The sequence below is a fragment of the Delphinus delphis genome, chromosome 21, assembly GCF_949987515.2.
Source record: "Delphinus delphis chromosome 21, mDelDel1.2, whole genome shotgun sequence".
NCBI lineage: Eukaryota > Metazoa > Chordata > Mammalia > Artiodactyla > Delphinidae > Delphinus > Delphinus delphis.
In genome coordinates this window covers 6396294-6414998 of record NC_082703.1, presented here as the reverse complement: position 1 = coordinate 6414998, position 18705 = coordinate 6396294, and the positions used below count along the sequence as shown (strand labels likewise).

The 18705-nt window shown below is 47.8% G+C and overlaps 1 protein-coding gene across 6 annotated transcripts in view; it reads right to left on the bottom strand.

The window, feature by feature from the left end:
- RAB11FIP1 (RAB11 family interacting protein 1) overlaps window positions 1–15584 on the bottom strand; it is a 30021-nt gene extending 14437 nt beyond the window's left edge. For all 6 annotated transcript variants that reach the window (XM_060001293.1, XM_060001294.1, XM_060001295.1 and 3 more), the window contains exons 1-2: window positions 15132–15584; window positions 377–822 (exon numbers count right to left, since the gene is read on the bottom strand). In XM_060001293.1, the coding sequence (XP_059857276.1) occupies window positions 377–822; window positions 15132–15517 (832 nt within the window). In that variant the 5' untranslated portion in view covers window positions 15518–15584. The remainder of the gene's footprint in view (window positions 1–376; window positions 823–15131) is intronic.
- Between the last annotated feature and the right edge of the window lie 3121 nt (window positions 15585–18705).

Sequence of the window (18705 nt, the reverse complement as noted above, 5' to 3'; positions counted from 1 at the left end):
ATGCATTCATTCTGTTAGCCCCAAAAGCTTGTACTAATGTACATCAGTTACAGAGCCAGGCGTTATGGAAAAGGCATTCGCACATTCCTAGAAACCAGAGGGCTTAGAAATAGAGAAGGCTTCCTAACCAAGGTTACCCCTCATCATCACCACCACTACCGTGACCACCACGAGCAGCTACAGCGCCAGCACCACCAGTAAAAGCAGCATCACCACTACCCCCGCCACCCCCTCCACCAGCATCACCATCACTGTACTAACTGAGGAGCTGAATTAAAATCTTTCTCCTAAGGTTTGTTTGTTTCTTCTCTCCCAAAGCAAAGTAGGCTCAGCTGGGGGAGAAGGGCCAAGTAAGGAGGAGGAGAAGGAAACTCACCGTCCGAGGCAGAGGAGGACTTGTCCTCGCCATTGTCCTCATCCTCCCACTGGGACTGAAAGTCTCCAGGACGAAGCAGCACTTTGTCTGACTTTACAGTCGGCAGGACAGACATGGACTGGGAAAGTGGTGCTCTCTGCAGGTTGGACCTGGAAAACAAGGTCTTGAGCTTTGACTTCTTCTTCTTGTCTTTTGAAGGAGACTCGTCATCGCTGTCAGCCGAGGGCGTCACGCTGGGGATGATGGCTGACACGGTATCTGACGCGCTGTCCTTATTCTTCCCCTTGATCTTGTCCTTCAGTTTGCCGAAGGGATTCCGAGACTTGTCTTTCATGGAAAGGTCAAACATGCTAGCGGTCATGTTGCTTCTCATAAACTGGATGTCAACCTCAATTTCTCCTCGTTCTTTATTCTTCTTCCCCGGTTTGGATTTCAAGGTACACCACCTACGAGGAGAAAGGCTGAGAGGTTACCTTTGAATGGAAGCACCTCAAACGATGTTCACAGTCCGTGTTACCTGGCCTCTCCTCTCTGCTATTACCAGCCTCGTACACACACCCTGTGTTCTCTTCTTTGGGGAGTGAGGGGTGCAGTGGGGGAGGGCAGAACTTGAAGTTTTATTTCTGAGAAGACACCCTCTAGGCAAAGATAGGATCTGATTCTGTACGTAGTGTAAGGTCACCTAAAATCTTGATTCGCTAAAGAGCTATTTCTAAGAATAAAATAAACATTCCATCAAATCACTTCCTGTGACTGGTTTTTTCCTTCAACGGGGTAAAAATGCAAAGATCATATACAAACAGTTACGTAGGTAGAGTGCAAATTTGCAAGAGAAAAGCAAGGGTTTGTAGAATAGTCCCTGGCAGGGAGTAATGGAAACTATAAGACAGAGTAAAAGATTTGTTAAAGAAAAAAAAAAAAAAGAGCGAAATAAGGCAGTCACAAAGTGACAAATATTGTACGATTCCACTGACGTGAGGCCCTTAGAACAGCCGAGTTCAGAGACAGAAAGGAGAATGGTGGTCACCAGGGGCTGGGGGGTGCGGGGGGACCTGGAAGTGTCAGTTGGGAGAATAAAAGTTTTGGAGTTGGGCGGTGGTGATGGTTGCATAAAAATGTGAAAGCACTTAATGACACAGAACTGTGCGCTTAAAAATGATTAAAATGGTCACCGTTCTTATATGTATTTTACCACGATGAGAAAGAAAGAGAAACTGAGAGGAGGCATTCATCCCCAGCTTAATAATCAGAAAAAGGAATATTTCAAGCATGATTCAAGAATTTCACTTGGTCATTTGCAAACTACTTCACGATATGGCAAATGATATTATATCAGCCCAACTCCATTGAAAGACGAACTTCAGAGAAAGTAAACCTCCCCTCGGCATTTTCCATCGGGTGAACCGCAAGAATGTGAGCCCGGTGAGTGGCGCGGGCTCCGCAGAACAAACAACTCCAAATACAGGGCTGACCCACAGCTGCCCCCGGGGTCACCCTCACATGCCGAGAACCACACTCTGATGTTCTTTTCGGTGACCTATTTAAGAGCTGAGGGCTGTGGACTTTAAGGAAATGATGGTTTTGCCCAAATAAACACAATTTCCTCTTTCACCTTCAGCCCGTCCTGCTCCCAGGGCAGATCGTGCCCCCCGCTACTTTAGCTCATTCTACACTTAAAGGGGCAGAGGGATGCAGAAACACACTTAGAAACGTCCTCCTCTAGGTCTCACGAGAATGACATGAAGTGGACAGCATACCCACTTTACAGATAAGGAAATTGAGGCTCACAAGTTAGGTAACTGGTACAAGGCCTTGCAACTGCTAAAAGGCACAGTCAGGACTCTGAACCAGCTCTACAATTTCCCCAAAGCTTTCCCTTACACCAAGATTCCAGGTTGGCACTCCCTCTGAACTCATCTTTGCTGAGCCGTCTTTTACAACACATAGAAAAGAGGGCTGAAATTTAAATTCTTTTTGAGGAAGGCTTAAGCTTCCAATTTAAATGTCCTGAGGTGAAAGAAGAGAAAGGGGAAAGCCCCCATAGCTGGCATCAACCATAAATCATAGGGCTGCACATAAAGTTCAGACACAACATCATCAAGAAGGACTTACACTGGATTAACAAAATACAGCCAAGATCTGGGAAAATGACATGAGCTACGATTTTGGACCTTTAGGAGAAATCTTTTATGATTTTTAAAACCACAGTCCACAGCTGGAGCAGGAGGAAGACGCAAGGTCCTTACAGACAGCCTCACCCTGCCAGCCGAGTGTCTTCCCAACACATTTTCCATGGCAGGCTGGGAACAGTTTGCATATCTGTCATTTAGATGTTGAGAGGATTATTTGTATCTTTCTCTTCTGACAGTCATGTGCTAAATGGTAGCCTTGGTGATGAGGGGTGGTTAGCTTTTGTAAATACCAAGGGTAGGCACCTGAATAGGGGAAGTTGCTGAGAGCTGAGTGTGGAGGCACAGATGACCACACCAGCCACAAGCAGAGAGCCTCACCTCTCCACCCAGGGCCTTCTCCCAGCTCTTCCACCTCTCTATTCACCCTCCCAGGGGACGCAAAGACTCCCGACCTTCAAAGAATACCACTTGCCAGCTCCCTGAACGGGGCCGCCTTCCCCGAAGTATCAGTGCCGAAGTCTGTTTATTTTGAGAGAAGCTGCAACCAACTCTAGGATCCTCCCTGAGGGCCTATTATCACCTGATGCTCAGGTTTAGTCCCTGGGCACTACAGTGGGATTTGTTTTGGAAACTTCTAACACCACTAGGAGGTATGAACAGGCACTTCAACTGTTCCTGTCACTTATTTTCACACGCAAGCCTAAAACCAAAGACCAGGTAGCCAAGAACAGCCACAGGGCTATTTAAGGACGTGAAAAGCAGACTGAATCGTAGGCAGGTAAGTAACCCCTGTGAGTCTGCTGGATTTATTAAAGCTGGAAAGGAAGACAGGAATTCTTCTAGCAATATTATCCTGATCATTAAATTCACACAGCTTAAGCAAGGGATCTTTTTTTTTTTCGGTACGCAGGCCTCTCACTGTTGTGGCCACTCCCGTTGCGGAGCTCCGGACGCGCAGGCTCAGCGGCCATGGCTCACGAGCCCAGCCGCTCCACGGCATGTGGGATCCTCCCAGACCGGGGCACGAACCCGTGTCCCCTGCATCAGCAGGCGGACTCTCAACCACTGAGCCAACAGGGAAGCCCTAAGCAAGGGATCTTTGACACAAGTATAATCTGATAGTTCATGAAAGCAACGATCCATAAATGTCTCACCCTAAGAAATTCCAAAGCAGGACGTATTTGTGGGTTCCAACATTTAAGCATTGGTTCAATTTATCAGTGTTTCTGTCCGTTTGATTTTCAGTGCACTTAATTCCAGCACCTCACAGAAGTAGTTCATATATAATCAGGTCCCAGCAGGGCCACACAGCATGTGACAGCAGGGTGGCTGTGTCCCAGCACAACCATTCACGAAGGCCCAGAAAGCTTGAATCATCTCAGAAATCAGGGCTGGGCTTTCCCAGTACAAAGGGCAGAGTACAGAGAGAAAGCCATAATCCCAGTGTAGAAAGTTTATTTTTAGGCCCATATTCTAAAAAATCCTGCAACCTATCAAAAAAATGAAAAATAAAAGGATCCCTTCCATAAGCAAATAGTCATTTTTACTTATAATTAAAAGTTAGTTCTTCCAAAATTAAAAGGATCTCTGAATACACAGAAAAGTGACAAGAAATGTATATAAACTGTATTTTAAAGTAATAACACGCATAGGATAACAATTCAAATCATACAAAATGGCACAGAATGAAAACTTTAATCTCCATGCCCCTCAGTCAAGGGAGGATCTTGGAAATGAACATACAAGCAAAAATCATATTATCCAAACAGGCTGCCCTACTGTTTGGGAGTTTTTTGGTTTGGGGTTTTCTTGGTCAAACACAAGACAAGGCAACAGCTAAAAATATAGAAAAATTCATTTAAGTCTTCTACACTTTCAGAAAGATGCCTTATTAAGAGCAGCAAGGGAAAGAATGAATAAAAGTAAAAAAGCATGAACTGGGTACAGGAAGGAAAATATACAGTATGCAGGACACAGGGTCTGCTTCCCGAGTCGCCGGGCTGGGGAACTAGTGTCTGGACCACATTGTCAAATCTCCTGGGCTTTTTATTTATTTCTTTTTAATACATTTATTTATTTTATTTATTTATTTCTGGCTGCGTTGGGTCTTCGTTGCTGTGCACGGGCTTTCTCTAGTTGCTGCGAGTGGGGGTTACTCCTCGTTGCGGTGCGCAGGCTTCTTATTGCGGTGGCTTCTCTTGTTGCGGAGCACGGGCTCTAGGCGCACAGGCTTCAGTAGTTATGGCATGTGGGCTCAGTAATTGAGGCGCACAGGCTTAATTGCTCCATGGCATGTGAGATCTTCCCGGACCGGGTCTCAAACCCGTGTCCCCTGCATCAGCAGGCAGATTCTTAACCACTGCACCACCAGGGAAGTCCTCCTGGGCTTTTTAAACACTCCTTTTGAGAACAGCTAAAACCACCCAACCATGTCCAATTCTCAGGGCTGGTTTGCCTCAGAACGTAGGTTTCTCAATACAAGGAAAGCTGGTCCCAGGGGGCCTTCTATCGGAATGTGGGAGAGCGGGGGCAGTGTGGTTCCTGCTCTTGGGAAATGAAAGGTCTCACAGTGCATCCCTGCAGACGTGCTGGATTACACTTGTAAAGGACTGACTGGTACGCCTCAAAAATAACCTGTCTGCAGCTGAAGCAAACATGTTTTTCCTTTAAAACATTCCAGAGGGGTAGACACAGACAGAAAAAATGTTGGCTTCAAAGATTCAAGACACAGAGAAACGATGGCTTCAAAGATTCGGTTCTGTTCATGTTTTTGCACGGCAGGCACTGGAAATACAAAATGAAGAGGCCAGATTCTTCGCTGAAAAGCTTATCCACCAGTAGAGAGCTGGCTCACCAAACATCACAAAGCGTTTGTTACACTGAAACAACTGCTGCCTTTTCTTTCTGACTATGAAGTGTGAGAAAATAATTAGACATGAAAAGAAATTCCTGCTAAAACAAGGACTCTCACACACAAAGAAGGTTCTCAGCTAATTGAAATCCCAAGGGGCTATAAGAACCACCTACTTAGGGACTCAGCAAAATGAATTAAGACTGCACCCTCCCATTAGACACAGGAGGCTCCAGGAAAGGCAAGGCAAAGGAAGACCACCAGCTCCACAAGTCACTTCATTTTAATGGGTGAGCATTAATTTCAAGGGGTCCTTGTCTATGGGTCTGATGTGGACTCCAGGGTCAATGGGGGACCGCCTACTTCCCTTCCTGCACAAAAACTCAACCATGAGTTATAGCATGAATCATCCCCCGTGGTAACTAAACTTCATGACACAGGGGAGTTTGGCCTCAAGGGAGGAAAGAAGCAGGAAGAACAGAAGAGCACCCGAGTCTAACGTTTGAGATGGAGGACGCAGTTGATCTTTCTTAGACGGAGAAATTTTAAGAAGCAGTTTATTCACCGTCTTTCCCAGGGAATAAAAATAAATAATAAAAATCACGTGAGGGTAGCAGAGGAGGACATCTAAAAGGGGTTCTGAAAAGGACTGATTCCACATGGGTAAAGTGTCCAGACTTTTCTCTTGGTAGCCTAGAGGCAATGCACAGCAAACAGGGACAGAGATGTTTATGACCTATAAAAGGTTTCTGGTGTGTATCCTCCAGAAGCTAAGTAGTTTAACAGGTTTTGCCATTGACCAAGATAGCTAGTCCTAACTACCTAAGTGTGAATACAGAATCACCGACCAGCCAGCCTTGCCCCGCCCCCCCGAGGTGGACCTTCCCCTCTGCCCATCATCAACTTCCTGGTGGTAAATCATGAGGGTTGCAAATGGCTCCTTTTTTACCCTAATCCCTAAAACAGCCATTCTGGAAGCACTGAAAAGCTATCTGTAGTCACCAAATTCAATCCTAAAAAGCCAGTAAATGACATGGCAAAGGAGAGATCACAGAAAAAGCAGGTTGAAAACGCTTTTGATCTTCCTATACTATTTGCTCTACAGAAATTCCCTGAGAAAGTAACTAAAACAGGTTATAGAAAATTTTTTTTAATATTTTTTTAAAATTGACTTTCTCTCATGCTAATTCAAACATTCCCTTTTGCTGTATTTTCTTGAAGTCTTTTTCCCCCGCATAGTTCAACGATTACTAGCTGAGAGGCTTCAGACAAGTTACTTAACTTGTCTGTGGAACAGGGTTAAAAGCACCTACCTCATAGGATGTAATGAAGATTAAATGGCTTAATATATGTAAAGAGCTTAGAACAGTGCCTGGCACTTACACTCAGTAAGTGTTCGCTATGATTATGACTTGGTAGTAACCAGAGTACACGTGCAATTCTATTTGCAGCGTGTTTTTAAAGATAATTGTCTTACAGTCTCCATACCCACCATTTTTCATGGTTGTATGATGTTCTGTGAAGTGCATTTATACCGTCGTTCACCCATGGTTCTCAAATGGGAATTTAAGACATCAACAGTTCCGACTGACTGTTCTCAAACATGGTTCTCAAACAGGAACTTAAGATATCAACAGTTCTGACTGACTGTATTCCTAAGGATCCCATCTTAAGCCATCAAGCACAGATAACAATGATTTGCATTTGAAGGGAGCGGGAAAAGACTCAATTATAAAATTAGTTTGTGGAACTTCCCTGGTGGCACAGTGGTTAAGAATCCGCCTGCCAATGCAGGGGACACGGGTTCGAGCCCTGGTCCGGGAAGATTCCACATGCCGCGGAGCAACTAAGCCTGTGCGCCACAACTACTGAGCCTGCGCTCTAGCGCCCGTGAGCCACAACTACTGAGCCTGCACGGCTAGAGCCCGTGCTCCGCAACAAGAGAAGCCACTGCAATGAGAGGCCCACGCACCACATCGAAGAGTAGCCCCCGCTCACCGCAACTAGAGAAAAAGCCCGCGTGCAGCAACGAAGACCCAGCACAGCCAAAAATAAATAATTTTTAAAAATTGTTTGTATGACACAATTTCCAAAATTAAAAAGTACATACAATTTTTAAAAATACCACGATTGGTGAATAATTTCTATAACTTATCCTGAGATTTAACAATCCTCAGAACTCCGCAGGATTTCTAAGTAGGTGGGAGAGACAAGAAACAGAGGCCCCCAAACTATTTCAGACATATGCCAAGATGGCATAACTGACTGCAGTATAAGGATCAAGACATATTTTCTAAGTTGAAAGCAATACCAAACTCCTTGTAGGTAAAGACTAAAGAAAAAACCAAGCACCAGTGTTTTAAGATTCTCTAAGAATTAGAAAAATTAACACATTTATAAACATGTAAGTCTACCACTCCTGCCATCATCTAGTTACCAAGTTTTTACTTGACCATATCTCAAAAAGCCACAAATGTTAATATTCTAACATCAGATCGGGTATCTCGCCTCTTGCCCAAAAGTAAATGCCACTGATGTAGTCTACATGATCTGCCAAAGAACAGTCTCTGTGGGGTCTCTTTAAGGATGGGGAAAGAAAATGTGATGGTTTGGTTCACCACCTCTCGGCCAGGACAAAAGAAAACAACTTCAGCATGACAGACATCAAAGAACATTCAGTCCACTCTACCCCACAGGCAGACTCACACTCCTTTCTGTGGGAGCTCCCGGCAGGGAAGCACAGCATCTGATTTATCTGGTAATCAGGTAAGTCCCAAGGAGGAGGAAAAAACCCCATACCAAGAGGATTTCAAAATCCTGTTCTCATGACAAATGATCAGTAAAAACGAAAAGTTCCATTAGCGTAAAAGGAAACCCCACAGGACTGGTGCTGTAGGTGGTGACGCTCTTGAAGAAATAACTCGGGGCCCGCCTGCCACTGGTGCCCCTGACACAGGACAGCTGTTATTTAAGGATCACAAGAGGCCTTTTCAGACCAGGCTTTCTGGAAGCCTTGGCTGTTCTCCCTCAGTTAGCCATGTCCTTTTTAATAAACAAGAATTTTAAAAGTGAAGTGTGCAGCGGTCACACCTCTAGAAAGGGTTTTTCTGGGATTTCCTATAAATGCCTTCCCTCTGCTCCACTCAGAGGCCAGCATTCAGGAAAAGACACTTAATTACAGCTGCCTTTTTTCTCCCTACGGGCACATTCCTAAATGTGTCCCTCAGGGACACCCTGGAGACGAAAGCCCTTGATTTTTCTCTAACAGATCATCCCCAGACCTGTCCCAGCAGGAAAGGAATTTCTCGTCTCATTAGTGGCTAAAAGCGGCTCCTTTACCAAGGGCACCGTAAGCCCCAAGCTGCAGGTGACCTGCTTCTCCAGTGTTGAGCAGGGGTGCTGACGAGCAAGCCAGCCAGCACACTGGGAAACGGAGAGAAGCGGGGCTTTGACCTCATACCGAGGCCACCCCTAGTCTTTAATCCACTGGGCTAAAAGTAAGATTAAACACTTCTCCACGTCCACACGGGCAAACGACCGCCTGCCCTGTGCCTACAGGGACCGCACTCAGAGACATCTGCGCAACTAGGCTGGGTCACACAGCAAACAACGAGATGGAAGTGGTCCCTGGCCAAGGGGAAAGCAGAGGAACTGGCCTGGTCTCCTGCTGAGCCAGCTGCGGCATGAGATCTGGCCCAGGACCCCTTAAGGGGAGCACAACCTGCTCACCAAGATTTTTCCACACAGTGGATGTTGGCTTTCTTCAAAGGCCATACACATGTCTGGGTGTTAATTGTGTTGGAATTCAAAGGCCCTGAGGGGGACTTCCCTGATGGTCCTGTGGTTAAGAGTGCCGTGCTTCCAATGCTAGGGGGGTGAGGGTTCGATCCCTGGTCAAGGAACTAAGATCCCGCACAGCGCGGCCAAAAACAACAAGCGGCCAAAAACAACAACAACAACAACAAAAAACCCCAAAGACCCTGAGGCTTAAAGATCCGCACCAGGCCCAGGACCAAAGGCCACCCAGGGCATGGCTCTGAGATGAAGAGAAGGTCTTAAATGCCCTTCTATTGCTCCCACGTTTGGGCAAGGGCATCTTAATCCTCTGGAGCTAGGCCAGAGTGAGCGTCCCTCCAAAAGTATAGGGTGAGAAGCACAGCTTTCTCGGACATATGGCAATTAAAATTGGAGCGGCCAAATGGATACCTAAGATTACCGTCCAGGGAGAGGGAGAGTGATGTCAGCAAGTGCATGTTGGAGTTGATGACCGTTTAATAAGCACGTGTACTGTTAATGTAATCATAACATTTTTTAGTTAATAACTACAATTAAAATGACAGAGATACTATTTAGAAAAGCCTTCCTCTGATGGTAGTTGTGGAAATACAACAGAAGTCTTTGTAACCAAAAGGAAGTTAAGCAAAACAAGGCTCTTTTGTGCGCTCACCTTCCCTGATGTGAGAAACCTTTACATGGTTGACTGACTTGCCTCCAGAGGCGTAGTTTTCATTTACAGGTTTATTTTCCCTCGTGTTATTTATTATTTTTCCTTTTCTTAGTCCTGTAGTCCTCACAGAAGTGACTCTACCAGCGTGTTGGGGCAACCAGAGAGGTCACATCGGGTTATTACAAAACAAAGGCTTGGCCTGTGTTGAAACTGTAAACACTTGAAGACATACATATACACACCCTGGTTTCAATGGTGTTTCCTGCTCATTCACTCAGCGCACAGGTATCACTGCTGGTGTTGTCTTTGTAATGGTGACCTCACTCTTGTGTGATGGTGACTGCCAGGGAAAGAAATCTGCCACCGTTTCCTGGTTCATTTTCAACAGCAAGTTCTCTTTATTTTGTTTGTTCATTCTTATCACTTCCTCTCACTCACGCCCACCCATACCCAACCCATCACCAGTCAGGCCAACTGAACCTCCGGAATACTTCTGAAATCCACCTACCTCTGTCCGTGACCATGCCTGTCACCCGAGTCCAAGCACCATAATTGGTTGCCTAGATTCCTGCCAGAGCCTCCCACTTCACCTGTCTGATTCCAGGCTAGGCCTGCTCCCAATCTGCTCTCCACCCAACAGCCACAGTGATCTTTCACGAACTGCATCACATCACCCCTCTACTTTCAACACTCAGTGGCTTCCACTGCTCTTCAACGAAGCCCTGCCTTCCTCTTCAGCCTCAATGGATGCAACCTCTCCAGCTTCCCAGGCATTCCTGCCTCAGGGCCTTTGCACAGGCTGCTCCCCCTTCCTCTACCTTTCCCTGGGAAAATTCCTCTTTATCCTTCAGGTCTCTGCCTCAGAGAGGCTACCTGCAATCTCCTTCCTGCTCTTTTCTCTTATGACACCCTGTTCTCTTCCTCCACTGCACTCACCCCAATACAGGATTGTTCATTTATGTGTTCATTTGTTTACTGGCTATCTCCCCCACAAGGCTCTCAGCTCTCTGAAAGCGGGGATCATGTGTGTTTTGTTCATCACTGTTTACAATGTATACCAAGTGCCTCACACATGGTAGGCATCAAAAAATAATTACTAAAAGTATGGGTGAACGTTAACAACAAGGGGGAAAAAGGCAGTTAGAACTTTCCCCATGCTAACTGTCTTCTAAATGAAATCATCATCAAATCATATCACGAAAAACAGGAGGGAACATCTTTCACATCGATGGAACTGTGACTTTGAGCCACCCTTCCCCTTCTTAGTCACTCCGTTCCCCTGCTGTGAACAGGTTGGGGTTATTTATCCCAGAACCCACAGATCCCCGTCCTGGACGTGAGCTATCAGGTTCCTACACTGGGTGGGAGGGTTTCTAGTAACGCCCAATGGCATCTTTAGGGGGAATCCCAAGGAAAGAAAAACTTAAGCAGTAACAGCATTGCTCGAATTTTCTAGTCTGTTATAAAAAGCCGAAATGTGCTTAGGAAACCCAGAGGTATAAGTGCAAACACTGACGACTCAGATTTGTGAATTCGAGACCTCTGTGCTCATCTGTCACCTCTATGCCTCCACCTCTCCCAGAAAAACAACTGTCTAGCCCTGCTTAATCACCTGAATTTCCTTTGACAGCTTGTCACTCTTTCTTACTATACTTACAGTTCTTCAAAATGTCTAACCTTTATCAGTATCCAGATCTTTTCACATGCAACCAAATTTCCTCTTGAATCTTCAAGAAATATGAGAAAATGACCCTCCATCAGTCTCTCTTCATATCTGGAAGGCTATCACAGTATCAAGTTTCATCCTATTTACTTACACAATGGCCTTCCAGGCACCAGCCTGAATATTTATTTTAATCTGTCTTTAAGAGATTATTTCTCCCATTTTTATTGCTCTTAGTATCCTAAAAAGATGTTTTGGGGCTTCCCTGGTGGCGCAGTGGTTGAGAGTCCGCCTGCCGATGCAGGGGACACGGGTTCGTGCCCCGGTCCGGGAAGGTCCCACATGCCGTGGAGCGGCTGGTCCCGTGAGCCATGGCCGCTGAGCCTGCGCGTCCGGAGCCTGTGCTCCGCAACGGGAGAGGCCACAACAGTGAGAGGCCCGCGTACCGCAAAAAAAAAAAAAAAAAAAAGTTTTGTTTTGTTTTGTTTTGTTTTCAGTCTAGGACCCCAAACTACATGAGACCGGACAGCAGAGAAAGCCACATGCTAGTCACCTGATTCTGCCTCCTCTCAGATTCACGTCTGTTTTATGATCACGGGACTTAACTGATTCCCATTTAACCGGGGCCCAGCTGAGACCCCAGATAAGTACGCACGAGTCGGCCCTCTGTATCCACAGGTTCCACATGTTGGATTCAACCAACCTCAGATCAAAAATATTCGGAAAAAGAAACATTCAAGAAAGTTCCAAAAAGCAAAACTTGAATTCATGCATTGGCAACTATTTATATAGCATTTACATTGTATTTACAACTATTTACATGGCATTTATGTCGCATTAGGTATTATAACTAAGCTAGAGATTATTTAAAGTATACAGGAGGATGTGCAGAGGTTATATGCAAATATTAAGCCGTTTTATATAAGGGACTTCAGCATTCGCAGATTTTGTTATCCCGGGGGTGGGGGGGGTGGAGGTCCTGGAACCAATCACCCTCGGATATGAGGGACAGTTGTATAAGTGCAAAATCAATTCATTTCCATTTTTTCTTAACTAAAGGGGCCAAACACTCTTCCCTGTTAAATGGATCCTATCTATATGTCAGCCTCTGTTTAGTGCTTTAAAGATATGTATCATCACACTAAATTTGAGGTCTGCAAAATCTGAGTCATTACAAAAAGCATATTCTCTTGACTCCAGATATATGATACATGGGGGCTTATTAAGAGAACAAATGAAAATATCAGCACAGTTAGCTCTTAATGCCTTGAGTTTTAGCTTCTGGACCCATGGGGGAAAAAAATCATACTCTAGAGGAGCAACTGTTCTCTGTAGAGATGAACACACATGCACACATTAACACACACATACAAAACTGCAGACCAAGATTTGAGCTTTTGTTTTGGTTTTGGTTTTAATGTCTAAGGTGGAGTCAAACCATTAATAGCTAGTTCAAATGATCTTCCTAGCCCAACCAGTTTCTTTCCGTTGAATTCCCACCTCTCAGTGTATATCTCATGCTCCAAATCACAGCTACCTTGGGCACCCAAGTGATGTACCAGGACATCAGACAGGCTTAGTTTAACTGGGTTTCCCCAGCACCTTGGAAAGTCCCAGCAAGTGACAGGTGGAAAGCTTGCAATTTCACCTACTGCTAGCAGAGCAAAGAAGGCTTCCTTTGCAATTATTAAAAATCTATCAACTAAAAAAAAAAAAAAAAATCTATCAACTAAGTACCATTTTCCTATAAGCTGATACTCTAAGTGGTCACAAGCTCATATGATAGAGACAGGAGTAATCATCTAAGTTTAGAATTACATCAGAGAGGATGAGAAAAATGGAGATGCAGAGACTGTACCCTTCCTGACACAGGGAACTTGAGGTTTTCATTCCTCCCAAAGCAGTAACAGAACCTTTTGAACCTATACATGGGGCTCCATTAATCCAGCAACCTGGAAACATCTTATAAACATCAATTAAGTCTGGCCACAAGCTCCATTTATACATAAGGCAACTTGGATGTTTAGAGACCGAGCAGCCTGAAGCCCAGCAATGAGTCAGGGCGAGAGTGGGCACCAGACCCAGGAATCTGGAATCCCCATCTCTGGCAGGAAGATGCTATCTATCTTTCAAGGGAATAAAAGGTTCACAGAAGAAACAGATGGCAGAGACAGACGATAATATCCACACATCTCGGGATGGGACAAGACAAAGGACGGCCAATGGTGCCTAGTTGAAGCTGGAAAGGAAGCCAACCCCAGGCCCCAAATGTCATTTAGTCAAATGGAAAATTAGCATTGCTTCAGCCCCAGCTCAGCAAAGACGCTGCTGCTCACCTTATGGCTTGTAAGTTGATGCCACAAAGATACCCCATCCATCCTCACCTCAAGGCTCTCTCTTTTTATCTGATTTGAGTTCAGAAATGCCTGTTCATCTTTGGCCAGATAAGAGGAGCAGGTATCACAGTTGCAAGCACCCTACAGAAAGGGGAGTCTGGTAACTTCAAATCCTCTGGCTCTTCCTGTCTCCTTCACAAGGGAAAGCTGAAATACTGTTTGTATCTAAAACACACAATATGGATCAGAGTGCTTCGTAAACCACAGGAGTTAGGTGATAACATGACTGCCTTGCATATTTAAGGTCCAGCAAAGTAACCAATTAAGCTAAGCGAGGCTAGTTGTCGGTACGCTAGATGAGCATAATCAAATGTTCCCTTCCCAACACCTGCGAAAGAGAACAAATAAATCGGTAACACTTTGGAGTGCACAGGGTTTCGCCCTGCTTTCCCTGCGGGACTCTTGATACCCTAAAAGAGAAGTCTTGGGGGCGGGGGGGGTGCGGTGGCTACAGGTGAGCAGCCATCCCCTCCCCACTACCCAGTAGGACCAGAGAACTTGACAAACTCCGGACAGAAACAATGCTTACTTTTCAGTTCAGCTCGGCCAAGGGCAGGCCCTGGCTCCAGCCATCAATGGGAAATCCTTACTCCTTTGGGGCCCGGGGCAAACACGGTTAGTATTTTTCGGTCTGAAAGTGAAGACCAAACTGTTCTAGCATTCTTGAGGGAGGGGCGGAGAGGAGGGCGGGGCAAATTCTCTTGACCAACCCCTTCGGCGGCTGTGAGGTCGGGTTGGGGGATAGCCCTCCCCAGGCAGCCCGCATTCCCCGTTCCCCAGTCCCCACCGCACTGTAACGCCCCAGCTCAGCCCCTGGGCGAGCCTCTAGGGCCCTAGTGTCAGTGGCTTTCACTGCTCCAGTGGGTCCTCCCTGCGCCCTGGCCCAGCCATTCTCAGCTCAGTGTCCAGTAAAATTAAATACCCAGGAGGCTTTCCACGGAGGCTAATGCGTACATCAAATACACACGCTACTCAACTAAATAAGAGTAATTCGTCAGCCCACAGGTAGTTTCGATTCATCAAAAATTCATTAAGTGATTACTAAGTTCCAGACGCCGAGCGCCGTCCTGCAGATTCAAAAACTCTCCGGGTACCCGAAGCCACACACTTGGGAGAGCCCAAGAAGGTGAAGCTAGGTGAGAATACTAGTACGGGCCGAGGGGATCCCTCTAGAAAGGCCTCGCTCCGTTCGTCCCCTTGGTGGGGACACACTCAAAAGGGTCTCGGCGCCCAGACCACGCGTCCTCGCCCCCGGCCCGCACTCACTGGGTCTTCCTGTGGCCGTGGTCCCGGTGCAGCTCCCGCAGGTCCACCTCGGCGCGGCCCAGGAACTTGTCGAGGCCGAGCAGCGCGCGGTGCAGCACGGTGAGCTGCAGGGTGGCGGCGGCGGCGGCGGCGGCGGGCGCTGCCTCAGCCGACAGCAGCGGCGGTAGCTCAAAGGTGGCCTCCTCCCGCCACACGGGCGCGCCCAGGCTGCGCTCCGACACGGAGGTGGCGTACTTCTCCTTGCCCACCTGGATCACTGCGTACGCGTCGCTCGTGCCCCCGGGGCCCTTGGCCCGCAGGCCCCGAGCCTGGAGCACCGTCACCTGCACGTGCGTTGGGGACCACACGGCCCCCGGGCCCCTGCCCGCCGAAGCCGCCAGGGACATGGTGGCTGCGCTGCGGTCCAACCGAAACTGAGAAGATCGCCGCGACCCGCGGCCCCTACGGCCAGCCCCGCCGCGCCGGCCTCTTTAAGGCTTCCGGCCACGCCCCCTCTATGCCTTGCCCCTCCCAGCCCCGCCCCGCCACCCGCCCCACCTGCGGGTGCTGGGCCCGCCTCCTCCGCGCCGGCCGGGCGAGGCTCCAGGGCGCCGAGGACTGGGCGGGCTCGGCGCGGGCGGGGGCGGGGCTTGAAGAATTCGGGTCTGAGAGGTGCTAGGTGAGGGCAGGGGTCTCCGACTGCCAAAGGTCTCCCGGCCCAACCGGAAGTGGCCAGAGCAGCTACTGGGGAGCCACACCTCATTTCCAATCTGGCCTTGCCAACCGGCAGGTGTGTGACCTTGCACAGATTACTTAATATCTTTGGGTCTCAGTTTCTTTATCTGTAAAATGAGATAACAATCACCTCATAGAATTGCTATAAAAAAATGTTACCTGGCACAGGGTGAGTTCCCAATAAACGGTAGCTACAAGGGTAATTATGAATGCGTTCCCAAATTCGTTGCTCTTCCTACTTTGGCCGCGGGGGGCGTTGCTATGGAGGAAAGTGGGTTCGGGGAAGGTGCCAGGTGAGGGAAGAGCGAGGAGGATCTTTTGAGGGCCCGAAAAGGGGAAGGGAAAGGCAGGGAGCGCCTGAGACGGCGTGGGAGTGTTCTGTTTTGCCCCGCCCTGACCAAATAAGGTGAGGCCAAGAGGCTAAGTCGGGGAAGGGGACGAAAGGAGGAACTGAAAATGGGATTGCCCAACGGGGCCCTTCCCCGCAGTTCCCCTTTTCTCCCTGGCTGGACCCTCTGCAGTCTCTCCTCGCTCTTTATCTCTGAGCTCCCAGTCAGGCACTTTCTCGTTCCCAGTTTCCATTAGAGTGGCTGATTCCCTTCATTCCCAATATGCTACTTCAAAGACTCAAATACCTATCGATCATCAGATTGCAAAGGTCACTTTGAAGGTTTTTAGGTTTTAGAATTAAGGAAAGGGCCAGGGAAGCAGAGAAGTGACTCGTTCAAGATCCTGCAACAGAGCCAGGACTAGAACCCAGGTGTCCTGACTCCCATCTAGTGTTTCTGCTGCATCCTTTGCTTCTTCCAGATCCTCAGAACCCCAATCTTGGATGGCTCAAGGCACTCCTATCTGGACCCCACCCTGATTCTCTCTCCTCTATCTCCTGAGCAAACTGTAGCCCAGATAATCTTCCCACCTCAGGCATGTACTCACTTGGCTGGCCCATGGCGGTCCTGCCCACCTCTCTGCCAACCCATGTCCTATCCACCGCAAGGCTTCACTCAGATTTCTCCAGGGTCTGGCTTCTGATAGCCCTCTTCAGGGCAGGACCGGGTGGTGACTTGTCTCCTCCAGAACCCCCAGCAGAAACCTGGGCAGCCAGTGGGTACTCAGGAAGTGCTACGGAACTGAAGAGTTGGCAGGTTATCCCAGCCAACCATGAGTACATAGTGTTTCCTTTTACCACGTAAGAAATTACAAGACAGACATCATGCCTCAGGTTTGCAACTGAGGGTGGCTGCAGTGTGGGAAAGGCCTATTTACTAGGCCTTGAAATGTTTAACAGTGATCGGAAGGGGAAAGGAAAGGAGGTACCAGACCTGTAAGCGGCAGGAAAGCCTAGCAGAACTCTGTTGATTTGGTGCCATTTCCCTGCTTGACGATGTTAACCTCATTCAACCTTATGGCTCCATTCGCTACTGTAAAGATATATTGAGAACTGACCTGGTGCCCAGCATGTGCTAGGTGCTACAGACCGAGGGCACAAAACCCTTTGAATGAGACCCAGTCCCAAGGCACGCCCTGACAAATGCTGTAAAGGAAGTCCTGTACCAATAAAATGCTTTGGGTGTTTTGAGGATAGAGCAATTTCTCTAAGCTAGTGGATTTTTTTAAAATTTTTTAAAAATTGAAGTATAGTTGTTTTACAACGTTAATTTCTGCAGTACAGCAAAGTGACTCAGTTATACATATATATTCTTTTCTTATATTCTTTTCCATTGTGGTTTACCATAGGATATTGAGTATAGTTCCCTGTGCTACACAGTAGGACCTTGTTGTTTATCCATTCTCTATAAAATAGCTAACATCTTAAGCAGGTGGATTTTTATGAAGGACATGGCATTGAGCTGGGCCCTAAAGGATAGGCCAGATTTGAAAGGCAGAGAAGGGAGCATGGAGGAAGAGCCTTTCAGGAGAGAACAGAACAGCTAAAGCAGGAGTGTGGAGGTCAGAGTACCCCAGTGGGGCTAGACCGTGGGATACTTCAGGAAGGCGTTGGGGGTAGGTGGTGGAGCTAAGGCAGCCCAGGTAGGCCGGGCCAGATCACGCAGACCATGGACACCAGGCCATGGTGTGTATACAGAGTTCTGGACCAGGTGAGCCCGCCTCCAGAGGACTTTGAACAGTGGTGTGATCAGGTCGTAAGGCAAGGTATGACCAGAAGCAGCCCAGCAGCCAATAGCGCGGTAGGTCACAGCCAGACACCCGCCTTTGTTTTCACCTGGAGACTGTCTGCCTCCAGCCCATTCTGCCCCACCCCTGACCCATCCTTGGTGACTATTCTAAGTTGATGCTACAATAAATAAGGCTGTACCATACTCCCCTCTTGGCTGCCCTGCCTGTCCACTGCTCCACTGCCTCCCAGCCAGACAAAGTCAGAGATCTGCCATCCAAACTGATCCTAGGAGTAAAATTTTTCATCTCCAGCCTCACCTCCTCTCCCACACACACACGGTTCCCCAGGGGAGACAGAGCCAGGAGTGAAACCCAGAAGGACAGCCCGACAGGCTGAGTATGACACGGAACATCCCCTCCACTCATGGGAAGGATATGAGGACAGGCGGGGTGCGAGAGGGGAGGAGAAAATAGGATCCCCTGGTGACCTCATGTGTTTGGGTCTCTGTCAGACACAGCTAGGCTCTGTGGTTAAAGAGGAAGTGAGAGGTTGGGGGAGGACAGGGCAGCCTCACCACCTCAGAGAAATCCCGGTCCATATCCTTCTCTCTAGACACTGGACATGGGCAGGGGTTAACTCAGAGGAGTGGGGCTCACCGGAGGCGGGAATGAGAAACTTGCCGGTGGAGAGATGCCAGGAGGTCCAGCACAGGGCGTGCTTGGGAGCTGGCTGATCGCCCTC